The sequence below is a fragment of the Pipistrellus kuhlii genome, unplaced genomic scaffold, assembly GCF_014108245.1.
Source record: "Pipistrellus kuhlii isolate mPipKuh1 unplaced genomic scaffold, mPipKuh1.p scaffold_m20_p_19, whole genome shotgun sequence".
Lineage (NCBI taxonomy): Eukaryota > Metazoa > Chordata > Mammalia > Chiroptera > Vespertilionidae > Pipistrellus > Pipistrellus kuhlii.
The window spans coordinates 10,273,854-10,300,405 of NW_023425504.1; the positions used below are offsets into that span (position 1 = coordinate 10,273,854).

The window sequence follows — 26,552 nt, forward strand, 5'->3', positions numbered from 1 at the left end:
ATTTTAACTCTGTTTGAAAGTGCATCAATAAATTGGCTCCAACAGATTCTTGCTAACACTGACACAGGAAAGAAAAAAGATGTGAATATTAAGCACTTCAGCACAATTGTAGCCTAAATAGCTCAAAGCTAGAAGACCTGAAAAAAAAAATCTTCTATGCACAGAAAAGCAGTATCCCATGAAAGGGAATGTGTAAGACCAGCAAAGGCATGCACTCATAAATGGCACATCATGCCCAGAATGAAGCATGGAAGAGAGGGTTGCTTTAAATATTCCAAATGGAAATAAAAGCCCATGGCACTTACAGATCTAAAGTTGATGGTTTTTTTCTTCCTCTTTTTTTATCCCACTGTCACCCCATATCCAAATGTCAAGTTTGCAGTTTGTTTTTTGCTGCATTTATTTGTTTTAAGTTGGTACCCTTTTTACTTTCCCCTATAACTTCTAGCCCACTAGTTCTCTGGGCAAAGGAATAGAATTTGCCATATGGTACAAAAAATGTATGGTGACAGTGATCTAGTTTTACTAACTTTTCTACAGACACATCAATAATAAGGTGCAGAAGGGCATGTCATTTGCATTATCCTATTCTAATATTCTGTCCAAAACTATAACTCATATTCTGTATTAAAATACAAATTTTTATACATATATTTCCAACAGTTTGCAGGTTCACATGAAATCAAAACCATACTTGGCTTGCTTAATAAATATTCTCAGTAAGGTAACCTAAAACAAGGAGGACTTAAATTCTTGTTGTGTGTTTTAAAAATTACATTTGTTATCTTTTAAGAAATAAGATTAAACCCCAGTAGAAATTGGTAGAATTTCTGAGTTAATTTTCCTCAGTTATTTTAAATGATACTTTTTGGAGGGTTACGGTGTATAATTGTATTTAAACTTTATGTTTAATGGGTATTTTACTCTTTTTTTTAATAAGCTGATATAAAAGGCCAAGAATAATAGACATTGTTAATCTCTGGTGCTTTTTCATGAATTTTCACAAGGGTCTAATTAATTTGCTCTGTGGTTGCAGAATTCAGCCCCAATTTACATGCCTCTGCCATACGTGCTATAAGTTTGTGTGTGTGTGTGTGTGTTTTGTAAGGAATTTTTCTTTTCCCTTTATATGATTGCAGCCAATGAATGGTCAAAGGTTTTTTTTTGTTTGTTTGTGTGTTTTCCCCTCTCACTTCTTTAAATCAGATCTTGGGGTTAAGTCTGGAAACTGCCTTTTGTTCTTCAGTCTAGTCATGAGGCCAGTGCAAAAGGAATCACTTTCCCTGGTGAGGAGAGATGGCTTTGTTGCTGGGCGGGGAGATCCTGAGTGCTGAGATCCTGCAGTTGGACTAGGCCAGTGGTTCCCAACATGGGGCACACGCACCACAGGGGGGCAATTTGATAATTTGATTTTTAAGGGGGGCAATTCGAGAATGAGTTATTATGGTTCTAGGGGCCTCATGGACAGCATATAAATATGTATTGTGCCATTTATGCATTTCAGTTCTCTGTTCTATGTTTTGAAACTTTATTTGCTATTTTTCATGTCACTTCAAACTATTATTATTTTTAAAACGATTTCTTAGTGATTTCTTCCTCAGTATTTTAACTCTCCTTTCGTTCTTTTGTTTTTCTCTTTCATGGATGCCATGTTCTTTGGATGCTTGTTTAGACCAAGTTAATGGCCTTTTAGGCTTCTTCCACATGAATAGAAGTTCACTTTTTTAAAAATTTATTTTATTGCTATCAGAAAAGAGAGAGAGAGAGAGAGAGAAACATCAATGATGAGAGAGAATCATTGATTGGCTGCCTCCTGCATGCCCCCTACTGGAGCATGTGCCCTTGACCGCAATTGAACCCGGGACCCTTGAGTCCACAGGCCAACGCTCTATCCACTGAGCCAAACCCGTCAGGGCAGTAGTTCACTTTTTGAATAATAAGAATTATATGTCATGGGGAAGCATCAGGATTTTAGAGATTCTTAGGTGGGGCATGGCCAAAAAGGTTGGGAACCCTGGACTAGACCCTTTAAGAGACTAAGAATGAGTTCTCCAAATCTGCCTTCTGGTTGTCCTGCCCTTCCTTTCCTCTCTTTAACTGCATCTATTAAAGTATTACCAGCCTTTATCAAGGTGATTCCAAATTTTTGAAACACTCTGGACTTCGTTTTGTAAGAGATTCATTCTATGACACCTTCAGTTTGAATACTCTTCTTGCTCTCTGCCTCCAACCAAAAACGTCAGTTTCTGGAGAGTCATAAATTATGCTTAGGTGCCACTTGTCCTCCCATCACATACTGTATTCATGTTAGCATTGTTGGACTTCCAACCAATCTTATTAATGTCAGTGGGAATTTCGTATTGGGATATTGGGATTGCTGGTGGAGACACCAGCCAATTCCCGACAGGAGGCAGACAATCAAGTATCCTGTACATGAAACCTGTGGCCTGGGTTCAACCACAAGCAAACCAAAACTCCAAACCAACCATCCTTGGACCGAGATTGGTGCTTCTAGTCAGGGCCGGCTGCTCATGACTTTCCTCAGGAGTTAGGGGCAGCTTTGGCTCCTGGACTACAGGCCACAAGCAGAATTCGCCCCCATTCGCATTCTTCAGCCTCACAACACACAACGCCATGGCACCGGCCCCAACAAAGGCCCAGCTTCCCTCTCCATTCCCAGGCCCTTGTGTACGGCAGGCTCAGAGTTTACAAAGACGCCAAGCAGCCAGTGAATCGGGGTTTATGTTTCTTTTCAGTCTTTCACAAACACATTAGTGATCTGGCCTTTCCTCGCCACTAGGGGAATACGTAGTTACCAAATGCACTGTTTTCGGTTGTTTAAATTCTGCATTTTTGGATGTTTATTATCTGTCTTCATAATATTTTTATTTGGAGCAAGAGCGGACTTCTCAGCTATGAAGGAATGTACTTTCTGTACGTGGTCGCCCCGCTGCTTTGACAATGATGAACACATTTAAGTTGTGCTCCACTTGTTTACAAACGTCTCCCTTTGCTAACACATCAAAAGCATTTTTTCCCTCCGCTAGTACAATGGTATATTCATGCTGGCAGGCTTTACTTGGAGGTTGGAAGTGTCATTTTATTGGTGCTTACCACAATGCAACCTGAGACTTCATTTGTTATTACTTGCAAAAAAAAAATTGCATTGCACAGAAATCAATTTGTGGTTTGTGACATCGGAATTGTAGCTTAGAGAAATGACCCTGTGCTTTAAAACGGCTTGTTGTGTTTATTTTCGGTTGAAGGTGAAAGGTTGATGACCAAATTTTATTTCATTGATATGCTGATGCTGAATCTCCCTTTCACAGGAAAGCTTAGGTAGGACTTCAGCTGTGGCCTGCAGTGTTCTTTGAGGACACACACAATCTTGTGGAAATTAACCCCTGTCCTTGGACTACCTAAAGGTTGTGGCTAATGTGGCTCTCACTATCCTTTCCTGCCATGCTTTAAGCACTAGAGTATAAAGTGGAGAGAACATGATTACGTTTTCAGTTTCATTTGATTTTGCACAATAAGTATCAGGCCAAAATACGAAATCTCATAATCCCAACAAACATGCCTGGCAAGAAAACAAGTACAGCATATTTTGTTTAAGAGATTCAATGTGTGCTAAAACATTCCAGACTCTGCCAATACTATGTAAAAGCGACTTGAGTAATCAGTGAAGATGTGCTGTGAGTATGTGGTTTGTGTGCACTGCCTCTTGGGGTGTTTTCATCCAGAGAGGTACATCTTTTGTTATAAAATACATCAAGGCCCTTATATTTGAAATGGGAAATTTTTCTTATTGCAAAAATTGTATTTTTCAAAATTTCATTCTTTAAAGTCATTAGAATTTGAAGGAATACTTCTATTTGTATTTTCTTAGGCATGTGGAAGAGTTTCCTAAAAAAAAAAAAAAAAAAAAAAAAAAAAAAAATTCATGTTGGTATGCCAGGATTTTAAGGGATACACACACACACACACACACACACACACGTGTGTATCCCTTAAATATTAATATATTTTACTGATTTTTTTACAGAGAGGAAGGGAGAGGGATAGAGAGTTAGAAAGATCAATGGGAAGGAAACATCGATCATCTGCTTCCTGGGGATGTGCCCAAAACCAAAGTACATGCCCTTGACTGGAATCGAACCTGGGACCCTTCAGTCCGCAGGCTGACCCTCTATCCATTGAGCCAAACCGGTCAGGGCGGTATGTTTTTGACTCTTGTAAATGGAACCTGAAAGGAAAAGATCCCAGGAAGTCTGGGAGAGCTGGCATGTTATTCTGCCTCCAGCTTTTGGTTTGTCAGCTGGGAGCTAGCTCAGAGCCTCACAGTGACAGCCACTGATACATGAGGAATGAAAAAATCAATATAATGGAAGATTCCTGATTGGGTTTCCTTGCTGGAGACTGAAGCATTCATCTGGCCACTTCATACTTTAGGGAGCTAGCAATGCATAGCGACTTAGTACAGTTTGGCATCATAGAAATAGATATAAAAACATTAATTGTGATGTGTGCCTTCCCCCTCCTCCCACTGGAAACAGTAAAGTAACCAGAGACTGATTACCATTGGGTGAACTAATTATTTACTTTTTGTGCTGTATTATTCTTCTCCAAACCTCATGTTAGATGCAATGCTAATGGTGGCTGAGAGGCTAGAGGGCCCTTTCAACATTGAATCAGTCATGGATCCCATCGATGTGAAGATTTCTGATGCCATCATGAACATGCAGGACAATAGTGTGCAAGTGTCTCAGAAGGTAATGAAGGCAGGATGTTGGGAAAGGGAGCCAGGGCCCCCCTCCGGTTTGTGATGTGACTTCCCTAATATGACCATGTTGCTCCGATGCAGGTTTTTCAGGGATGTGGGCCCCCGAAGCCCCTCCCAGCCGGACGCATTTCCCGTTCCATCTCTGAAAGCACCTTTAGTGCTCGCTTCAGACCCTATCACCCCGAGGAACGCCCAACCACAGCAGCTGGTACTAGTTTGGACCAACTGGTAAGCACTTTGTCAGGAATGGCCATGTTTAATGACAAAAAATGAAAATAATTATTCAAACTACATTTTTAGTTGGAAGGCTTGCAAGTGTGGGTCTTCCAGGCGAAACTTTTCAAGCAAATTGGATGTGTCAGTAAATCTTCCTCGTTCATTTCTAGCTGAGAAAGTCCATATGTAGTCTAGAAAATGTGATGCAATAAGTCTTATTTCAACTCCCCCCCGCCCCGTTGTTTCACCATGTGTTTACTAAGCATCTACTAGGAGCCTATCACTACTGTGGTATTTATGAGGTGGCTCAAAAGAATAAGATGAGTCCTTATGCTGACAAAGCCCCAGAAGAGAGGGAAATGCAGACATTCTAGCTTACTAACTAGGGTGATATATAGTTAATGATAGGCTGGGAGAAGGATAAGAAAATGTAAGCAAGACTGCATTATACTAGTACACAGCAATGTGCTTCAAATGTAGTAGGAAAGAGCATAAGAGGAGGGGACAGAGAGCAGGGAAAGGCAAGTGTCACAGAGTGGACAGTATTTGAGCTTGAGCATAAAAGTCATTTGAGAAGAGACTGTGTCTTATTGTATCTACAAGGTGTGGAATCTGGTGGGCCTCATTGATAGTTAAAATGAAGAGGGAAGTGGACAATGGATCCAGGCAGCTCAGCTCCTTCTGAATATTTCGACTTTTAATATATTTGAGTGATTTTGTAGTCCTAAGTATAAATTTGATCTTCATTTTTCTCTGGTGACTAAAGTTGAAAATGAATTGCGTGTCATTCTGGAGATAATTTAGAAATGATCAAAAGGCACATCTATAAGGTAGGTTTGTGCTGTTTTATAGAGGTCTCTCTCTTGTTTTTCTTAATTAGGTTACTGATGTCAAGGAGAAACTGAAACAGGCTAAGAAATTCTGGTCCTCTCTTCCAAGCAACGTTTGCAACGATGAGAGGATGGCTGCGGGAAATGGCAATGAGGATGACTGCTGGAATGGAAAAGGCAAAAGCAGGTTAGCCTTAGTTGCATGGATTTGCAATCTCTCTCTTCCTAAATGCCTGGGTAACCTTCAGGGAGTTGTCAATCAAGAAGCAACTTAGGGTAGGTAGCAACAACATGAAAGGCTTCTAGAGTTTCTTAGGAATGGGTTTTACTGTAGAGGTTTTGAGAAGGTGCCCACTTACTTGTACAGGGGAAAAACTTTGTGATAATAGTCATATACTAGCTTTAGGACCCCAGCCAGGGATCAAGCTGTTCCAATAGTGTCATATAAAAATATTTAATACCTATGGTCCTTTGCCCAATGGCTTGGCCTCATAAAGCTCTAGATCCATCATCTTATTTGATGATGCCCTGTGACCCTCCCCTGCACATTCAGTAAATTAAATAGGTACCCACACTTCAGCACTTTACTCTGATCCATCAACCTCTGCAAAATGGGTAGCTTTCAAAAAGGTCATGGTCAAGTTGGAAAAACAAGATGTATACCAAGAGAAGGGGAAAAAAATAAAGTTCATTTAGAAATGGAAATTAGCTAAAACCGGTTTGGCTCAGTAGATAGAACGTCAGCCTCCGGACTGAAAGGTCCCAGGTTCGATTCCGGTCAAGGGCATGTACTTGGTTGCGGGCACATCCCCAGTAGGGGGGGTGTGCAGGAGGCAGCTGATCAATGTTTCTCTCTCATTGATGTTTCTAGCTCTCTATCCCTTTCCCTTCCTCTCTGTAAAAAAGTCAATAAAATATTTTTTTTAAAAGAAAGAAATGGAAATTAATTGTACTCAGTGCAAATATTAGAATCTAGGCAGAAATATTTTGATCTTGTGCCACTTTTTGTCTTGCTGATAATCTCAATGGGGTCATTTCTTATCTCAGGTACCTATTTGCAGTGACAGGAAATGGATTAGCCAACCAGATCAGTAATCCCGAGGTCCAGGTTGACACCAGTAAACCGGACACACTGATCCTTCGTCAAATCATGGCTTTGCGGGTTATGACCAATAAAATGAAGAATGCTTACAATGGGAATGATGTGGACTTCTTTGATATCAGTAAGCAGTTGTGGCTCTAAAGTACAAATTGTTCTTTTACGCCTTCCGATGAGAACAAGTGGAATGAAATCTCTATTCTGTTTTTTGTTAATAGGTGATGAAAGCAGTGGAGAAGGAAGTGGAAGTGGATGTGAGTATCAGCAGTGCCCTTCGGAGTTTGAGTCTAACACAACTGACCACTCTGGGAGGAATGCCAATGATAAAGCCAACCACGCTGGTGCCCGGGTTGAGGCCCAGCCCTACCTCCTCGCTGTCTTCTGCATCTTGTTTCTGGTTATGCAGAGAGAATGGAGATAATTCTCAATCTTAGAGAATATGTGTTCATCATCAGAAAGTTCAAAGGCACCAGTTATCACTTTTATACCATCCTAGTGACTTTGCTTTTCAAATGAATGGACAACAATGTACAGTTTTTACTATGTGGCCACTGGTTTAAAAAATTCTGACCTTGTTCTTTCATTCAGTTTTGCGGGAAAAAGGTACTTGTACACGACGTAAGTTCCTGCTTCCCCAGAATCATGTTAAACGTGGCTAGCAGTGTAGGTACAGAACTGTAGTTAGTTGTGCATTTGTGATTTTATCACTCTCTTGTTTTTCTTTATTGTTTGTGGGTTTTTTTCTTCTTCAATTATGATCTCACCTTGTTTCTTACAAGAAAACCAGGGTCCTTTCTTGGCATGTAACATGTACGTATTTCTGAAATATTAAATAGCTGTACAGAAGCAGGTTTTATTTATCACGTTATCTTATTAAAAGAAAAAGCCCAACAAGCAGTAAAATTTCCATGTATTCCCTGTTGTTTTAGTTGCCTTATCTGGAGAGAAGAGGAGGTGATTTTGCTTGTTATTAAGTGAGGACAGAATGTGAAGGCACAAAGGGTTTCTAATCCACTTGTCAGGGTGTATTCAAGCATCAGTATAAGAAGAATGTTATATTTCACTTATCGCTGGTGACTGGAAGAGACTGCAGGCTACCCATCTTGGTTGAGTTGAATTGCATAAACTAAGATCACATATAGGTTCACTAGAACCATCGAAAGTGTAACCCATTGAAAAGATTCTTGATACATTTTCCCTAGAAATACATAAGGCCATATAAGGTGTCCCAGTTACCACATGTTCACACTTTGTTTGGGGGTGGGTTTTGTTTTGTTCTTGTTTTGTCTTGTTTTGTTTTATCCAGTCAAGTTAACAAGTCATTGTGTGCTGATCTTCGTGGCCACACTTGACCATCTTTGAATTGATATCCCAATGGCAGAAATAAGTGACTAACATCTCATTTTTGGTACCCCTTGTTCCAATGTTCCAGATTTCAAACCCAGCCATAGAGAGGGAGCTATCTAAGGGATAGAATTAGGGTGGGTACAGCCTGTGCTCAGGGAATAAATAGCATTAACACTTAAGCAAAGTTTTTGTTGTGCATTTGTATTCACATTCATTTTGGGATCCCAGTGTTTTTTTTTGTTTTTCTTTTTTTTTTTTTTTTTAAGAAATTCTAAGGTGTCTTATGTGTTTTTCTTATTCAGCACCCTCTGATCAGAAAGGCAAATTACTTTCAGTGGTTTATAGCTGTGTGCTACCCCATCAACCAAAAAACTCACTTGGGAGAGATCTAGGTTTCCAGATTTCAGATTTTATTTTTCATGTTTTCTTGTTTTTTGTGTGGTGGAGAGAGTAGAGCTGAGAAGACTATATCTTAGCGATGACCCTTAGCCACATGGGTAAACTGGCCTATGCCATTATCTGTTGCCCCAGGCTAAAGACTAACAGCTGATTTGGCCCCATATGAACCTTTTTTCTTGTGTCCTTACCAAATGACAGCTCATAAAACTATGAGAAATGTAACAAATCACTTTAAAAGGAGTTCCCAAAAGCCCTCATAAAGAAGAAAATTCTGCAAGTCTCTTCCTGCTTTAGACAGCCATTAAGATCCCAACCAATTCTACAGAAGGTAAAACCCACAGAGAGGTTGTTTGTGTTAATCTTCAGTTGTAAGAGTAATTCTCTATTTTTATATTTAAACATAATTACTTGATAGCTCAGGGTCTACATTTCATTCAACTTTTTACACCAAATTCTGCAGGATGGTCAAAATGGAATATTGGGGGCTGTTGTAAAGAGAGGCTTAATTTTATTAGAAGTAGTTATTTATTAAAGCATGATGTTAATAAAATAGGCATATTCTGGCTGGTGTGTATAAGTGGTTTTTTTTTTTTTAAACAATTCACAGAAGACAAAATTGAAAAGGCACTCCATTTATGTATGAGGAAAAATGGATTGTAAATAACTAAACTGCCCTGTGAGAACTTGGAAAATGTGCTGATACTTAGTAACTACCTCAGTTGTGAGGAATTTCCTTTTTAGCTTAGACTGCTATTACTTTTACTTGGTAGAAATGAATCTGGTCTCCAAAATGTGGCTCAAAGAGTTATCCCCATAGACCTTGTTAGATTGTTTTTAATTTAAAACCTTGAACTCTGCCCAGCTGTTTTCTTTCAGTCAAGTTCTCTAAACCAATAACATTTTCCGAATTAAATGTTCTTGAAGGTTCTTCTGGACTCTTACTGATTTGTTTTCTTTCTTCGTATTTTTTTTCTGTTACTCTTTTATTATTTAAATTGTCTCTTGCTTTTGAACTTGAACTATGAAATAAACAAATCGTAGGTTTTTCCATTCAGGTCTGACTGGATAACTCTTGGCTTCTTACCAGCTGGCAGGCTCACCCTTTCCCCCCACCAAAAGAAAGAATAAAGGCAAGTTGAATATTTTAAAACCTGAAAAGTTCACAGTATGAGGTAGAATAAAAGCTATGTTAGGAGAACTGACTTTTCTAAAGCCTCAGTTAATAGCATGTGACGGGTTTGTGTTTTACAAAGTCACTTTTAAATTATTTTTCTTTCAAACCCTTCACCCACTTTCTTTCTTAAGAAAAACTGTTTTGTGATTCTTAGATTTATATTTTCTTTCAAAAGTAGTAATTAGCACCTATTATTTTGATGAAAGAAAAAGTGCAAAGAATTGATTTGCATCTTTTAACTTTAGTTCATATTAGAAATCCAACAGTTTATACATGAAGTAAAATTTATCATTTGTGACTATAGAACTAAAAGAAATAAGTGTAGATGGTTCTGCATAAAATTCTACTTTTCCATTTGTGTTGTCAGAGTATGCATAGCTAAAGGATAGCATGTTAATAACAATATCTACTACAGGAGCGTGTGTGTGTGTGTGTGTGTGTGTGTGTGTGTTGTCACTCAAGCAAATGCCAAATTACCAAATTCGACTTTCTGTCTTTTTTAAAATAGGAAAAAAGCACTGAGGAAATTCTTCCAACTTAGAACTCAGTGGAAAAAAACATAACAGCATTCCATGGTACACTTCATAAATTAAGTTTCTACTTTTAAACACTTAATATTTTCTTCTGAAAATCCTTTTTATATATATGGAAAATATGTGAAAGATGAATTATGGTAATATAGGAATTCAAGTCCACCAGCAATATTTACTTTTCTAATTTATATTTTAAGTAAGTAATATATTGCCAGGGTTCAAAAATTAATATATATTGAACATTTCCCATTCGTCTGCCCAGCTATCCCCATGCCCTAAACAATGTAGTTTATACACATCTTCTTCCAAAGTTTCTTTTTAGATATACAAGTAAATATGAATATTTTTCTATTTTTTAGACGAAATGTAGACTATTATACTCTCTCTATATATTTTTTTTAACTTTAAAAAGTATTTAGAGGAGGGTGTGTTCCAAAAGATACAGATGTCTATTTAAAAGTCATGGCTTCTCGAAGAAACCAAGATGGTGGCATAGGGTAGACACTCGAATGCAGCCTACCACAACAAATTTGAATTTAGAACTGAAAAACAGGGGAGGCATTGCCCTGAAGCGCCAGACGGCTGGCTGAGAGGAGGCTCTGCCATCTGGGAAGGAGAGAGAAGGCACGCTGAACCTTAGGAACTGTGAAGGACTTTTCTAAGGCGAGACTGACAGGGAACCAAAGATTGTCTGCGCCACCCCGAGACCCCACCCTATTCAAGCAGAGTACGGAAACCCTCCTAGCTGAGACACTGCTGATCCTCTCAGCCATTTGGCTTGGAGATCAATGCTTCCCAGTGATACCAACAATAAGCAAGGCTTAACAACAAGACTGCACACACAGCCCACAAAGGGCTACACCAAGACTGTCCACCGCAGGTAACTGGGAAGGCTGTGCTACTGGGCTCTACCAGAACACCTAGCATACAAAGCTATTCCATCAAATCAGGGAAACAACTAAAATGCAGACAAGAAGAAGGACACAAAGGAAGGAGATGGAGGAAAAGAAAAGATTGGACACTGAGTTCAAAACTACAGTTATAAGGTTATTCAACAATATCCTAAAAAGGCCGATAACATAAATGAGACCTATGAGGATATGAAAAGGGAGCAACTAGAAATAATAAGGGATCAACAAGAAATGAAGAAAACATTGTCTGAAATAAAAAATATTATACAAAGTCCTAAAAACAGACTAGAAGATCGCAAGAATCAAGACAAAGATTTAGAACACAAAGAGCCAGAGGACACTCCTCTGCAGAAGGGAGAAGATAAGAGAATCCAGAAAGTTGAAGATAGTGTAAGAAACTTCTGGGACAATTTCAAGCGAACCAACATCAGAATTATGGGGATTCCAGAAGAGAGAGAGCAAGATACCGAAAGAGTACTAGAAGAAATAGTGACAGAAAACTTCCCCCACTTGGGGAAAGAAATAAACTTACAAGTCCAGGAAGCCCGCAGAACCCCAAACAAAAGGAATCCAAGGAGGACCACACCAAGACATACCATAATTAAAATTCCAAGAGCAAAAGACAAAGAGAGAATATTAAAAGCAGCAAGAGAAAAGCTCCTATAAAGGAGCACCCATAAGATAGTCAGCTGATTTCTCAACAGAAACCATGCAGGCCAGACGGGAATGGCAAGAAATATTCAAGGTGATGAATAACAAGAACCTACAGCCAAAAATAATCTACCCAGCAAAGCTATCACTCAGAATCAAAGGACAGATAAATAGCTTCACAAATAAAAAAAAGCTAAAAGAGTTCATCACCACCAAACCAGAATTATATGAATTGCTGAAGGAGGTTATTTAGGAAGAGGAAGAAGATAAAGATAAAAATTATGATCAACAAATACGTAGCTATCAACAAGTGAATCTAAAAACCAAGGGAATTTAAAAATCTGATGAACAATATTAACTGGTGAATATAATAGAATCAGGTATGGAAGGGGAGTGGACTGACGATTCTCAGGGAAAAGGGGAGTGGGGTTGTGGGAAGAGACTGAACAAAAACTGTGCACCTATGGATGATGACAATGGGGGATGGGAAAAGACAGAGGGTGGGTTGGGAACCTGGTGAAGGGGAGCAATTGAGGGGGGGAAGAGGATCACATTTGTAATAATCTGAACAATAAAGATTTATTTTTAAAAAAAAACATAAAAAAATTAAAAAATAAAATAAAAGTCATGGCTTCTCCGTGGTACCACATTTTGGATTTTTATCGCATTTTGCACAGATTAGGTAATTTTCCAAGAAACAAACATTGACTTGAACGAGGAGCAGTTTGGCACTATGGTTTTATAATCCCAGAGTGCATTATTAGGATGTTCTCTGTTCACCTTGAAGTTAATTTTTGGTAGTTTGTTTCCATATTTTTCCCTGTGAAGAAGACATTGGCCAAAACGATTGGGTGCATACTCTTAGAATACAGTTTATTAACTCCACTATTGTTGCTTAGGAATGATTAAAATGTGTCCTGGAATTTACTCATTCTATTAGAATGCAATACTTTTAATGTTTTCTCAATCCCAAATGCCTTGAAGCAGCATCAGCTGTCACACAGGATAAAGATGTAATTAATATTAGGAAAATTTGCAACGATCTTGGTTACTGCATGAATTATCTGTCCGAAGGTAAAGCAGTCATTAGAATATGTAAAAAACTGTACAGTTTTCATGTTAGGTCGAATTTTTGCTCATCAAGAGACTTCGAAGTTCAGCAATAATCAGTAAAATCTACAAAAATCCATTTTCCAGCATTAGTGTCCACATGTGGAATTAAATGTACGTTTTACATTGCTTTTGATATTTCTTAAAGAAACGTTAGGAATTCTGGAAATAGCATAGTATTGTTGGAAGGAAAAAGGTTTTCATGCATTAATCCTGCCAGGTAAAAGCTGATGGTGTGGTTAAAGAATGAAGATAAAGCCCGGGAGTGATGACCTAAGGTGCTTTTCTAGAGGGTCTTATGGTCTTGTTCTCTGGGCTTTGGGGAAATGTTGCAACAGCTTCCTTGCCACTCAGTAATATTGTGTTTCTTACATGACAGGGTTGGAAGTTGTGAATGTGTGTATGTATAGAATCATATGTACACACAGATTTTTGTGTATTTTCAAACACTTAATCCTCAGTAGACAGGTAGACCTTACCCTGTCACTTATGGGCTGCCTTCCCCCTGCTGTCAGTGGTGTGTACTTGGGGAATGCAGGCTAATTTTAATGATAGCCTAAGGGAAACATAATTAGGAAGGTAAGTCTCCTGCCAAGAAAAAAAAAAATACACGCACACAAAAAATGCATTCCAAATACATTTTTTTAAAAAAGATTTACCACTGCCTGGGATTTGCTTTTCTTTATCATGGTAGATAGCCTAAAACTGATGGTAACATGGTGTTCTTGGTGACTCACTGCTCAGAGCTATTGGGACCTGGTTGGCCACAAAGAAATAATCATGGCCAATGGGTGATTTTCTGAATACACATTGGCATCTCAACCCTCTTTTGCTGCATTTGCCTTTAAAGGTTTCCAGTGCCCTTGCTCTCACCTTTCTTTGAAAAATAATGAAAAATTACTACTTTGCAGTTTCAGTTCTGAATACTTTAAAGCAAGTAGCAGCAGCAAGAAACAGTTATTGGGACATACTATTTACTGTAAAATGAAAAACAGTTATTTGTAGTTTTACCTGTCATCTCTCAACCAAGCAGTGAGGTGGGATAGAGCTGTGTGCCTAGCAATAAGGCCAGGCCAGGTTGATTATCTCATGCAATCCTGCAGAGTATAAATTGCTCCAGTTTTGCAGATTTCTGAAAGGACTTGAAGTTGGGTCATTTGCCCAATGGGTGACAATTAAGAAATGCAAGAAGCAGATTTGGAACAGAGGTTGATCTGCCACCGGAGCCTATTTATTTAAGGTGCTAATTTTTATTTGATTATCCGATTCCACTTAGTCCGTGTTATATGAATCATTAGGAAAGGACAATCTTGTCAGGTGTGCCACATGTTAGCTATCCTGGCCCTGCAGAATGGCCAGGGTAAGGGTTATGAAAGACATTAGTTGACTTGGCTTACCTGATTATAGGGGAAGAAGTCAAGGAGCACCTGGACATAAATCTTAATGATAAGTCTAATCTCACACAGCAGCTCCTTGCTTAGTGTACTTTAATGCAGAAAGAGTTCAGGTAATTGTGCATGGGAACCATGTGACCTCTGCTAGTTTTGGAAGAGGTGATATTAAACCAAGTGATCCCTTTCTTCCTCTCCAGTTCACCCTCATAATGCCCTGTGTGGAAGAGCACTGCCTTGTTAGGAAAGGTCGATTTGCTGAATGTTTAAGCAAGTACACACAGTCTGTCGAGAAAATATACCATGGTTTACACAGGGAACATTCATACCTGCTTGATCACTTGGAGCTTTGTAAGGAGGTAAATAAACCTTGGGATAAGTAAGAGGCAGTGGATATAATTTGGGCTCCTTAAAGCTGGACGAGATTCTACCTTAAAAGTTACATCTGGTAGAATTAATAAGAAATGTCCATGCTACGCAAAGCAATCTATAGATTCAGTGCAATCCCCATAAAAATACCAATGGCATATTTCACAGATCTAGAAGAAACACTCCAAAAATTTATATGGAACCAAAAATAAAGACCCTAAATAGCCACAGCAATCTTGAGAAAGAAGAAAAAAGTTGGAAGGATCACAATACCAGATATACAGTTATACTACAAAGCCACTGTAATCAAACCAGCCTGGTACTGGCACAAAAACAGGCATATAGATCAATGAAACAGAACAGAGAACCAAGAAATCCACCCAAGCCATTATGTTCAATTAATATTTGACAAAGAGGTAAGAGCATACAATAAAGTAAAGAAAACCTCTTCAATAAATGGTGTTGGTTTAATTGGGCAGGTATTAGACCACGAACTTACACCATATACAAGAATATACTCAAAATGGATAAAATACTTAAATGTAAGTTGTGAAATAAAAATCCAGAAGAAAACGTAGGTAGCAAAATATATGACATCTCCCATAACACAATTCTCATAGGTACATCTCATAGGGCAAGAGAAACAAAGGAGAAAATACTACTAAACAAATGGAATTACATAAAAAATAAAGTTTTGCCCTAACTGGTTTGGCTCAGTGGATAGAGCATTGGCCTGCAGACTCAAGGGTCTCAGGTTCAATTCCCATCAAGGGCATGTACCTTGGTTGCAGGCACATGGCCAGTGGGGAGTGTGTAGGAGGCAACTGATTGATGTTTCTAACTCTATCCCTCTCCCTTCCTCTCTTTAAAAATTCAATAAAATATATATTAAATAAAAAGCTTCTGCACAACAAAAGAAACCAGTATCAAATTGAAAGGGAACCCACTTGTAGGAGAACATACTTGCCAATGATACATCTGATAAGGGGTTAATTTCCAAAATATGTAAAGTACTCATCTAACTAGACAAAAGACATCCCAGTTAAAAAATGGGCAGCAGACCTGAATAGATAACTTCTCCAAAGAGGACATATAAATGACCAAGTGACATGAAAAAATAACATGGCTAATGATCCGTGAGATGAAAATGACAATGAGGTACCACCTCAAACCTTACAGAATGACTATCATACTGGTAAGGATGTGGAGAAAAAGGTACCTTAGTACACTGTTGAAAATGCAGACTGGTACAACCACTGTAGAAAACGAGTTTCCTCGAAAAAATAAAAAATGGAAATGCCATGTAATCCAGTGATGCCACTTATAGGAATATATCCTAAGAAGTAAAAAATCACAAAGAATAGTTAACCCCCTCCATGTTCATAGCACTGTTGTTATTTACAACTAGGGGCCCAGTGCACGAACTATTGCACCTTGAACTGTGATCCGTGAGGCTATGGTGGGCATAGGGGTGGGTCTTGGCCCATTCTCCGTGTCCCTGCCCGAGTCCCACCACAGCCCTTGGTTCCCTGTCTGCGGGCAGCCCCGCTACCGCTCCCACATGCCGACGGTGCAGACCCACTCGCACCCACTGATGGTGCAGAATGATTGGGGCTGGTGCCAGCAGCAGGTGCAAGCAGGGCCGGCACTGGCAGTGGGTGCAAGCGGGCCGGTGCTGGCAGCAGTTGCAAGTGCCTGGCGGAACCACAGCACACAGGAGCAAAGAATTTTCAGTAAACACCAGAGGCTTGCCAAATGACAGTGGCTGGTGCCCCACCTTGGTCTGGCGCCCCTGCTTACCCGCTCCACTATCCCACTGCAGCCTATGCCCTCCATGTTCTGTACTTTGCTGCCTGCTGCTGATGCCCCTATGTTCTACGCATAACCCCTGTTGGTCAGCGCATGTCATAGTGATCAGTTGTTTCACCATTTAGTCTATTTTCATATTAGGGATATATATCTATATCTATATCTATATCTATATCTATCTATCTATCTATCTATCTATCTATCTATATATATATATATATATATATATATATATCTAAGATCTAGAAACAGTTCATGTGCCCTTCAGTTGACAAATGGATTAAAAAAAAAAGTGCTATATTTACACAATGGAATACTATGCAGCTGTAGAAAAGGATCTTTTACTCTTTGAGACAGCATGGTGACACCTGGAAAGTATTATACTGAGCAAAATAAGCCAGTCAACAAAAGACAAGTATGACATGATCTCACTTTTATGTGGAATCTAATGAGCAAAATAAACTGATGAACAAAAAACATCCAGAGACATTGAAGCATGCAACATACTGATGTATTGCAAAGATTGGGGTGGGGGCAGAGATTAACCAAAGAACCTGTATGCATATATGTATAGACCATGGACAGACAATAGTGTGGAGAGGGCCTGGGGAGGGAACAGGATGGTGAGGTTCAATGGGAGTTGGAGTAAGGGACATCTAATACTTTCAACAATAAAGGTAATGTGAGTAAAATAAAAAGTAAAAAAAAAAAAAAAAAAAGTTTCACACTAGGGGCAGAAATTGGACACATAGAACCCAGATAATAAGCACTGCTGTAAATGAGGTGTGTATAACAATAGGTTTCTCTGGCTGGACTGGTCTTAGTGCACATTAGAAAAGACAACATCTAAATATTAAAAACCTGTGTTTTGGGGACAACAGATTTTGACATTTTTTTTTTAAACCAGGAATGGAACCTAGGAGCTTTTATTGTTTGCTGAACACATGTCCCATATGCTGGGGGGGAAAAGGAAAGGTCTTGATGTAGGGGTACTCAGATGCTGGTGTCAGACCTTGGTGCAGAACCTTGATACCAGGTCCAGAGAGAAATATGTAAGACCAGCAGGGTCTGAAGGCTATGCCTCCAAATAGAAGGCAAGTGATGCCTTACTCATCTGTACAGATTGAAGCTTAGAGGCAATGTAACTCAAATTATGGAATCAGGATCTCTGGGAAGGGTGAATTCCTAGAACTAAAGGTTAAATACTCCCCTTGTATTAGTAAATGATCCATTTTCAGCAAGCAGGAGTTCTACCTTACTCAAAGGGTAGTGACATATAATTTTTAAACCAAAGGTGCCATAGGCTGATGGTGACCAGCTGTTGGTGAACAAAATCCCTGGACTCAAGAGGTGGATCAGAGTGGTGTGGGAGAACGGAACATCATCTGAGATGGCTTCTGGAGATAGGCATTTTTCTTCAACCTGCCCCTTTTGGGGCACACACACAAGGCAGGGCTGGATGAACCCCTGTGTGACCCACATTGCATACAATTTGTCTACTAAGTTCCCTTGTGGAAAACTATAATTTGAGGCCAACCAAAGAATTTGAAAGCCCTTGTTTTATTGGAACAGACTCCAAAGATGAAGTACCTAGAAAGGCCAGCCTTTGGTTATCTGATGTCTCTAATGGCAGTCATGCTGGCTCTGAATGTGTGGGCCTCCAAAACCACTTGGAATGTGAGGCAGTAATATGATTTATGACATCTGATCTTGGTCTCTGTATGGGAGGATGAGTAAGGATGTAAGGAAGATAGTGCCCTAATCCTCGGGAAGCCCATAATTCCACGAAGGAGACAAAGCTCACCCAAGAAACATGCCAGGAATGCATAAGTCTTCAGTCATCTGTACCTCAAAGGAGAGCATTGCATCCTGCAATGGTCAAGTTGATTTCCTGGAAGAGGCATAGCCCTACCTGGGTTTGCTAGGAGGAGAAGAGAGATTATCTTGTGAGTCCCTGTGGGAAGGACTCTTCATTGGTTCTTTGTACTCTGGGTGCTACAGGTTACCTCCAATGTAAGCGAAGGGATAAAATGTCTGGAGATGGGATAAGTGTGAGTAGTGAAGCAGCTGAAAGGAAATGTGTCAAAAAAGCAGAGCAGATGGGTTTGCTACTACAGGGCTAGGGAAGTGTAAGATCAGTGTACGAAGCCCTCAAAAGCCAGGCAAAGCAACTTAAAATTCAAGTTGGCACTATTTAATGCAAATTCTTGAATAAGAATTGATAATATGCTCAGGGTGTATGAAGAAGATGAACTAAGTGAGAGTATGCAGCATGGCTTGTATGGTATTGCCCTTGGGTTGATAAGGCACATTATACTGTGCAAACTGCAGGGCTCAACTCTCTTTACATTCCATACACTCTTGATTTAGAGCTTTCTGATGAATACAACTCAATTCCACACAAGGGGTAGTTTTTGGATATCCATGCTCATAATGCAGTCAGACACATTAAAAGTGGTCTTCCCAGCCTCTCACTTAAACATACCCTTGAATTCTGACCCGCTACACACACATAACTTCAACTTTCTTCAAGCATTGTTTCCATCTCACCTCCACAAAGGTGTTCCAGAGCTTCCAGGCATCATAGGCCATTCTAGTCTGCTCTGGCCTCCTAACTCTAAAGAGAAACTCAGAGAAGGATCCCCGAAGTCTGGTTCTCCAGACATTATTATGCAGGGACCTTGGATTACAGGGTTGTTGAAAAACCTCTTCAAGCATTAGGAAGCCAGTTAGTGAGATGAGTGGGGCAACTATATGTCAAGTTAAGAAGGAGCTACTATGATGAAGATGTTGGAAGGGCAGAACCTCTATCTGCTTGCCTCCTGCTGGCCCAGATTACTTAGGTCATGTTGCCTATATCACAGTTTGAAAATTACAAAGCAGCCGCTTGACTTCTTTCTGGCCTTTTCTTAAGAAATTCCCTGCTCTGCCTACTGCAAGAAGTGGTTATGAGAAAATACTGGGAAGATTCACATAACATTCCAAGGCTGGGCTAGCTATGGGGGAGGATCAGGAAGGGGAAGTTGCAAAGATGCTAAGCAGCAGGTTAATCTTATCTTCTGGCCAAACCCTCAGGGCACCTTGTAACTTCTGCTAGAAGGAACTTAATTCTATTTCCTTAAGACGGAGTTGCTTGTCTCAACTCTGATGGCTCCCAACACCACCTCTAGTAGTGGTCACAGGTTGGAGCCTGGGCAGGAAGAAGCTCCCACTTCAGGGAGTCTGATGGACCCTGCCCCCATCTGCATTCTTTACACACTCACTGTGGGTTACACATTTAGAGCAGAACTTGCCTCTACACCAACCTTTGCCAAGTGATAGCAAGAAGGCTGCTCTTAGATCAAAGCCTTATGGCTGAGGTTTTATAGAAGATGAGTAGATGGGAGTGTGAAGGTGGTTTTTTTCTGGCAAAAAAAGATTTAAAATCTCTAATAATGACATATTCTGACTTAAAGGTTCAAAACTGGAGGAGCTCCAGATGGTATCTTTACCTGCCTGCCCTTTCACTGTCCTCCATCTCTAACACACCTCTTTTACCTTTTCTCTACCAGTGCAGTGAGGGGAGAAAAATTCCACACCTTAAACCCATTTCTTAGGAGGTAGGCAGGCAAGACCCTCAGGTGACAGCCCCCATGTCCGTTTGATTGCTCATCCTCCAACTCACCTACCCCACCTCTCCTGCCACTTTTGGTCAGTCTCTGAGTTTCTGGGGAGTTACGATCTCCTTTGTAAATTAAAGCTCTTCTCACCTGGTCACATAGTGAAGCTGCAGCAGTATCTCTGGTTTCAGAGTTGACAGGGAGAGGGAGAATACTATGCAGAAGTGTTTTCCAAGGTCAGATTTTCATCTGTATTTCCCCTGAAGAATCCAAAGTGGTCTTGGAAGTGCAAGGATTGAATAGGGATGAGCTAGTGAAAAAAAAAATAAATAAATAAATAAATAAATAACCTAAGGACCTTTTAGGCACTTTGTGTGTTTCCTTTTAGATTGGCCCTGGGGTCTTTAGTATTTTGCAGAGTCAAGGCTCTAGTGAAAATGAATAAAAGCAAGTGTGCTTCAAGACATAACCTGTAATGAGCAGTAGCCCATTCCCATGGCATTTTGGCATGATAGCTTGCTGAATGAAAGGCACATTCTGGAGTGATATTAAGTTGTTCTCATTGCTGACTTCAATTTGGGGAAACGTGAAAATGAATATCAGTTGTACTCAGCTTAGAGTAAGGTGACCAGATTTTAACATTGGTAAAGTGGGACACCATTGACAGGAGAGGGCAGGGGTTCTTGATTAAAAGTTTGGTATATGGAGCAACAAAAATTTTCATAGAATGCAAAAATAGTATTGTAATATATTTTTTAAAATTTCAACGTAAGTACAATTTACAAATATAATAAATTAAAAAATTATGTATAGTATTTTATTCTTTGGCATATTTCTCATTTGAGTGAATTCTAACAACTGATCAACATGTGAACTTTGATAAGCAGTTCTCAATAATCAGTTCTCAACAATTATTTGTTATTATTAAAGTTTAACATTATAAAATTAACAAAAATAATATAAAACTCATATCCTGGCTAAATAGCCACATGGCCGCTGAAAACCGTATATTCCCTTACTGTTCTCCCGCCGTTCCCTAGCTTGTCGTGCATTCTTTCCAAAAATCGGGACTTTTTTAAAACTTCCCGGGACGCGGGACAAATTGTTAAAAATCGGGACTGTCCAGCCAAAAGCAGGAGGTCTGGTCACCTTAGCTTAGAGAAAACACTGTACAATTTGAACATCTTAGGAATTTGCTGAATTGTAGGGAGCAAAATATGCCATCCAGCAATTTATGTGGCCAATAAGAGCCCCTCTTCACTCATTCCACAAACATTGAAGGAGTACATACTATGTGCCAGGCACTATGATAGGCATGATGATACAATAACAAAGCAAGATACACTTGGTGCCCACTCTGGTGGAGCTTACCACTAATGAGGGAGATAGACAATCACATAGTCACAGCAATGGAATTATAATTACAGAGTGAGATGGGATCCTCAGAGTATAAAATAATGAAGTTGGAGCTCTGGGAATCTTTCCCACTCCCAGTTACAAGTCATGGCAGTAGCCAAGGTCTAGGGCAGTGTTTCTCCAATTTGACATGTTTCAGAATTTTCTGGAGGCATTGGTAAGTCACAAATGGCCAGGCCCCACCCCCAGAATTTCTGATTCAGTTGACCTGGGGTGGGCCTGAAAATTTGAATTTTTACCAAATTCCATGGTGCTGCTGGTCTGGAGACCACACTTTGAGAATCATTGGCCTAAGCCAAGGGATTTTGAGTCTGACCTTTGATGCAGGGCACACAGCCTTGTTGGGCAGTCAGACAGAGGTACCTCCAAAGAAATACTGGGGCGAAAGGAATCAGACAAATCGCCTTAGACTGCAATCATCTTGCCACACTATTCCAAAATGGAGCCACAGTTCTGTCCATTATACCCCAGACTCCAGAAAAGGCCAGGCAATTATTTAGAGTCAGTGTAATGGACCCACTAGAGGTCTCATTTTATAAGGAATCAAAGAGTTACCTGAGCATGATCACACCAAAAGGAAAGCTTGAGGCCCAAATTGGTTTGGTTCAGTGGACAAAGTGTCGGCCTGAGGACTGAAGGGTCCCAGGTTCGATTCCTGTTAAGGGCACATGCCCTGGTTGCCGGCTCCATCCCCAGTAGAGTTGTGCAGGAGGCAGTCAGTCAATGATTCTCTCTCATCATTGATCTTTCTATCTCTCTCTCTTTCCCTTACTCTCTAAAATCAATAAAAATGTGTGTGTTTTTTTAATATATTTTATTGATTTTTTACAGAGCGGAAGGGAGGGAGATAGAGAGCCAGAAACGTCGATGAAAGAGAAACATCGACCAGCCACCTCCTGCATATCCCCTACCCGGGGATGTGCCCGTAGCCAACGTACATGCCCTTGACCGGAATCGAACCCGGGACCTTTCAGTCCGCAGACCGATGCTCTACAACTGAGCCAAACCGGTTTCGGCAAATGTATTTTTTTTTTTTTTTAAAGGAAAGCTTGAGGAAGAATACAGGTAAGGGGATGCTCATAGACCAGTGTTGGGCATAAAAGGCAGTCTGAATACTCCCCTCTTCTCCATAATCTTCCAGCCCCCATGACATAGATGAAAAGAGTGGTTTCACATCTCTACAACATATTGAGAGGACAAGATCCCATCAAAATTGCAGTATTATTTAAGATGTTCTTGGCTACAAGTAAGAAGAAATTCAACTCAAAACTATTTAAACTAAAAGAGTTTATTATTATATGTTATATTATATTAATTATATTTATTATATTATATATCATACTAGTGGCCTGGTGCATGGATTCATTGAAAATAAATTAAGTAGAAGAAAGATTCATGCTGTATTTACATTATTGCAAAAAATTAGGTCAAAATAGTAAATATAATATAGTATTATAAAAGTAAAACACGTGTGTGATTGGGACCAGCAAGAGCTTTATATGTACCACACATGTGAGTCAATATTTATTTTTAAATTGTGAGTGCACATCATATGTACTGGCTGGTCAGTTGGTAGGATGGCCAGTTGGCCAGCTGGACGTACAGTCGGTCACTTAGACTTTTATATATATAGATCATATCATATCATATCATATCATATCAATCATATACCATATCAAGAAGCAATGGTATGAGGGAAGCTCCAAATATGGTTATTCCTCAATTTTATTATCAAGGATCCAGATTATTTTCATTTTTCAACTTTGCCAACTTCAGCATGTTGGATCCCTCATGATTGAAAGATGACTATAAAACCCAAATAAAGCTGAAAGAAAAGATGGCTGTAACAGTTTTAGTAATAATATATGTTCACACACTATTTTCTGTTGATAGCAATAAGATAATTTTTTTCTCAAGTCCCTTTTGGAAGAGCTAAGAAATCTTTCCTAGAGGGCAGACTCTTCAGCCTACATTTCATCTCTCATTGCCTAGAAGCAGCTCACATGCCCTAAGATGTTGAGCATAAAAACTAACCAAGATTCATGCCCTGCTTTGAGGCCAGTCCTAGCTGAAAAACATGCCTACAAAGAGGAATATGGACACTAAACAAATTAGGAGATGATTGACAAGAAGAAAGGAATGGTTATTGGGTATACAAACAACTAGATTGGTTACCCATATGTAGAACCAGAGTGTAACACTAGTAAGAGTATAGGGCACATGTGTCAAACACAAGGCCCGCGGGCCAAATCCATCCCGCCAGGCCTTGCAATGTGGCCCGCACCGCGCTGTCATCACTGCACTCCGCTGCGTTTCCATCACAATGACAGTTTATGACTGTTCAGTAAACCATTCGGCCCGCGATTTAGGCTGGATTTTAGATTTTGGCCCCTTCTCTGATTGAGTTCGACACCCCTAGTATAGGGCATTCTCACTACATCTGGGAGAGAGAAGTAGAGCATCATATTAGTGCATTATCCATCAGCAACTTTGGAAAGAGTAGGAAACTTCACTGTGCTTCAGGGATTACAGAATGTAGAGCTACACAAAAATCAGTTCATCACTTTCTAAACTTATAATATATCAGCTCAATTCAATTCACACAGTCTCCTTTAAAAGTCATCCAGGTCTGTCTTGAATCCTTGATGATTATTATCCTCAGCAATAGGCCTGACAAATGGTTGCCCAACCACTGCTTTAAACACCTCCAGTGATAGGAATCTCACTACTTATGATAGTTTTCTATCTCTAGGCAGCTCTAAAATATTAGAAAAGATTCTCTGCCAATTCCAAAGTGTACACACATGAATTGTTTGCTCACTGATTAGGTGGCAGAGCCTTTGAAGTTGATGTCAGTGTTTCCACTGGAAATGAAAGTTTTCAGATGTTGCTAACTAAAATTTCCATGTAGATTTATATGTGTTGCCAAGAGATACTTAAAAAAAATAAATAAATAAATAAACAACCAAATAACTCTGGGTAATTTTGGCTTGTCTGTGTTAAGATCTTTAGATATTTTTCATAATTCAAACCCATTTTTGGGTTGAAAATTTAGATTTTAGCAAGATGTTAGACCATAGCATAACCTAATAACTAACATTTGCGGGGAAATGCTTTAAGGAAATGCCTTGTGATGTTAACTCTGAAAGTAGTCATTATATGTGGGCCCCATAATGCTCCTTCTTCTGTTAGACTGGAGAAGCCTAACTGAATTCCTGGTTGTCCCTGTGGGAGGAGGATATCATTTCCCTTGGTGGCACATCATACAGTAAAATTAGGATGGTGTATTTGTTGTGTTCACATGAATCCAGATGAATGGGGAATACCAAGGCTTCCACCTTGGCAAAGACATTTCCGGGGCTTGGTAGCATTGCCTGCTGTGCTGTAGTATGTATGTGTTGGGATAAGAGATCGAGGGACTATTTATGTTGCAGTGACTCTATTCTTTTCTGACTATATGGATCACTACTTCCTGACAAGACTAAATAAAAGCAGTTGCCCAGGTTCACCAGAATCCTAGAAACTAGTCAATGATTTTAAAATCTTAGTACAATACTATGAAAATATTTTTTTCTATTATCAGCTGGAAAAAAGTGCCTATAAGTATGCCTACACTTGCAAATCATATTTTGTGTCATCAGAGACATGATATTACTTAAAAAAACACACACATGTTTTTTAGTATATGTGCTGCTGAAGAGAGCACCACACACATGTTTTTTATTTTATTTTCCCCACATATCATTATTTTTATTTTTTTATTGATTACGGTATTACATATGTGTCCATATTCTCACATTACCCCTCCCCCCCTTTTCCTCACTCCCCTGTTGTCTGTGTCCATTGGTTAGGCTTATATGCATGCATACAAGTCCCCACCCTCCCCTGCCTTCCCTCTGAGATTTAATGGTCTGATCGATGTTTCTCTGTATCTGGATCTATTTTTGTTCATCAGTTTATGTTGTTCATTATATTCCATAAATGAGTAAGATCATGTGATATTTATCTTACTCTGCCTGGCTTATTTCACTTAGAATAATGCTCTCCATCTCCATCCATGCTGCTGTAAATGGTAAGAACTCCTTTTTTTCTTTTCTTTTTTACCAAAGCATAGTATTCCATTGTGTAGATATACCACAGATTTTGATATTACATTTTAATTTTTAAAAAATATATTTTATTGATTTTTTTACAGAGAGGAAGGGAGAGAGATAGAGAGTTAAAAACATCAATGAGAGAGAGTCATCGATCAGTTGCCTCTTGCACGCCCCACACTGGGGATGTGCCCGCAACCAAGGTACATGCCCTTGACCGGAATCGAACCTGGGACCCTTCAGTCCGCAGGCCGATGCTCTACCAATGAGCCAAACTGGTTTCGGCTGATATTACATTTTAATTCAAGGTTCATTTCATCTATAATGTTACCTTCTCCTTTCACCACTTTACTGGTTCATCTTCTGTTTCTCCACCACCAACTCTGAAGCCACTATCCTTAAAGCAGCCATAACCCCCTTCATCTCCCTTCTTTGGGCCTGGTTCCTACATGGATCTTGGATTTGATTTTAGTTTTATAGGAATACTAGAGGCCTGTTGCACGAAAATTCCTGCAATAGGCCTTCCTTCCCCTGACTGCTGGCAACAGTTTTCCTCTGGCATCCGGGACCCAGGCCTTCACTCTGGACACCGCGGAGAAGCCAAGCCTCTTCATTCTTTAGTCTTCACTCAGGCAGAGCCTTCAGTTTTCACTCTGCATCTGGGTATGCAAATCAGCCCACCATCTTTGTTGTGGGTGTTGTGGAGGTACAGTCAATTTGCATCTTTATCTTTTATTAGTGTAGATGGTTATTTCAGACTCATAATTTTCTAGTGATGGCAGGGAGCTTGACATAGCCTGTGTAATCACCCTTCAGAAAAT

At 39.6% G+C, this 26,552-nt stretch overlaps 1 protein-coding gene across 1 annotated transcript in view; it reads left to right on the plus strand.

Moving 5' to 3' along the window:
• Window positions 1-9,238, plus strand: part of GPC4 (glypican 4) — a 117,926-nt gene extending 108,688 nt beyond the window's left edge. Inside the window, exons 5-9 of the mRNA XM_036443328.2 lie at window positions 4,642-4,772; window positions 4,865-5,011; window positions 5,880-6,016; window positions 6,877-7,052; window positions 7,147-9,238. Of these exons, the coding sequence (XP_036299221.1) occupies window positions 4,642-4,772; window positions 4,865-5,011; window positions 5,880-6,016; window positions 6,877-7,052; window positions 7,147-7,349 (794 nt within the window). The 3' untranslated portion in view covers window positions 7,350-9,238. The remainder of the gene's footprint in view (window positions 1-4,641; window positions 4,773-4,864; window positions 5,012-5,879; window positions 6,017-6,876; window positions 7,053-7,146) is intronic.
• The last annotated feature ends 17,314 nt before the right edge of the window (window positions 9,239-26,552 follow it).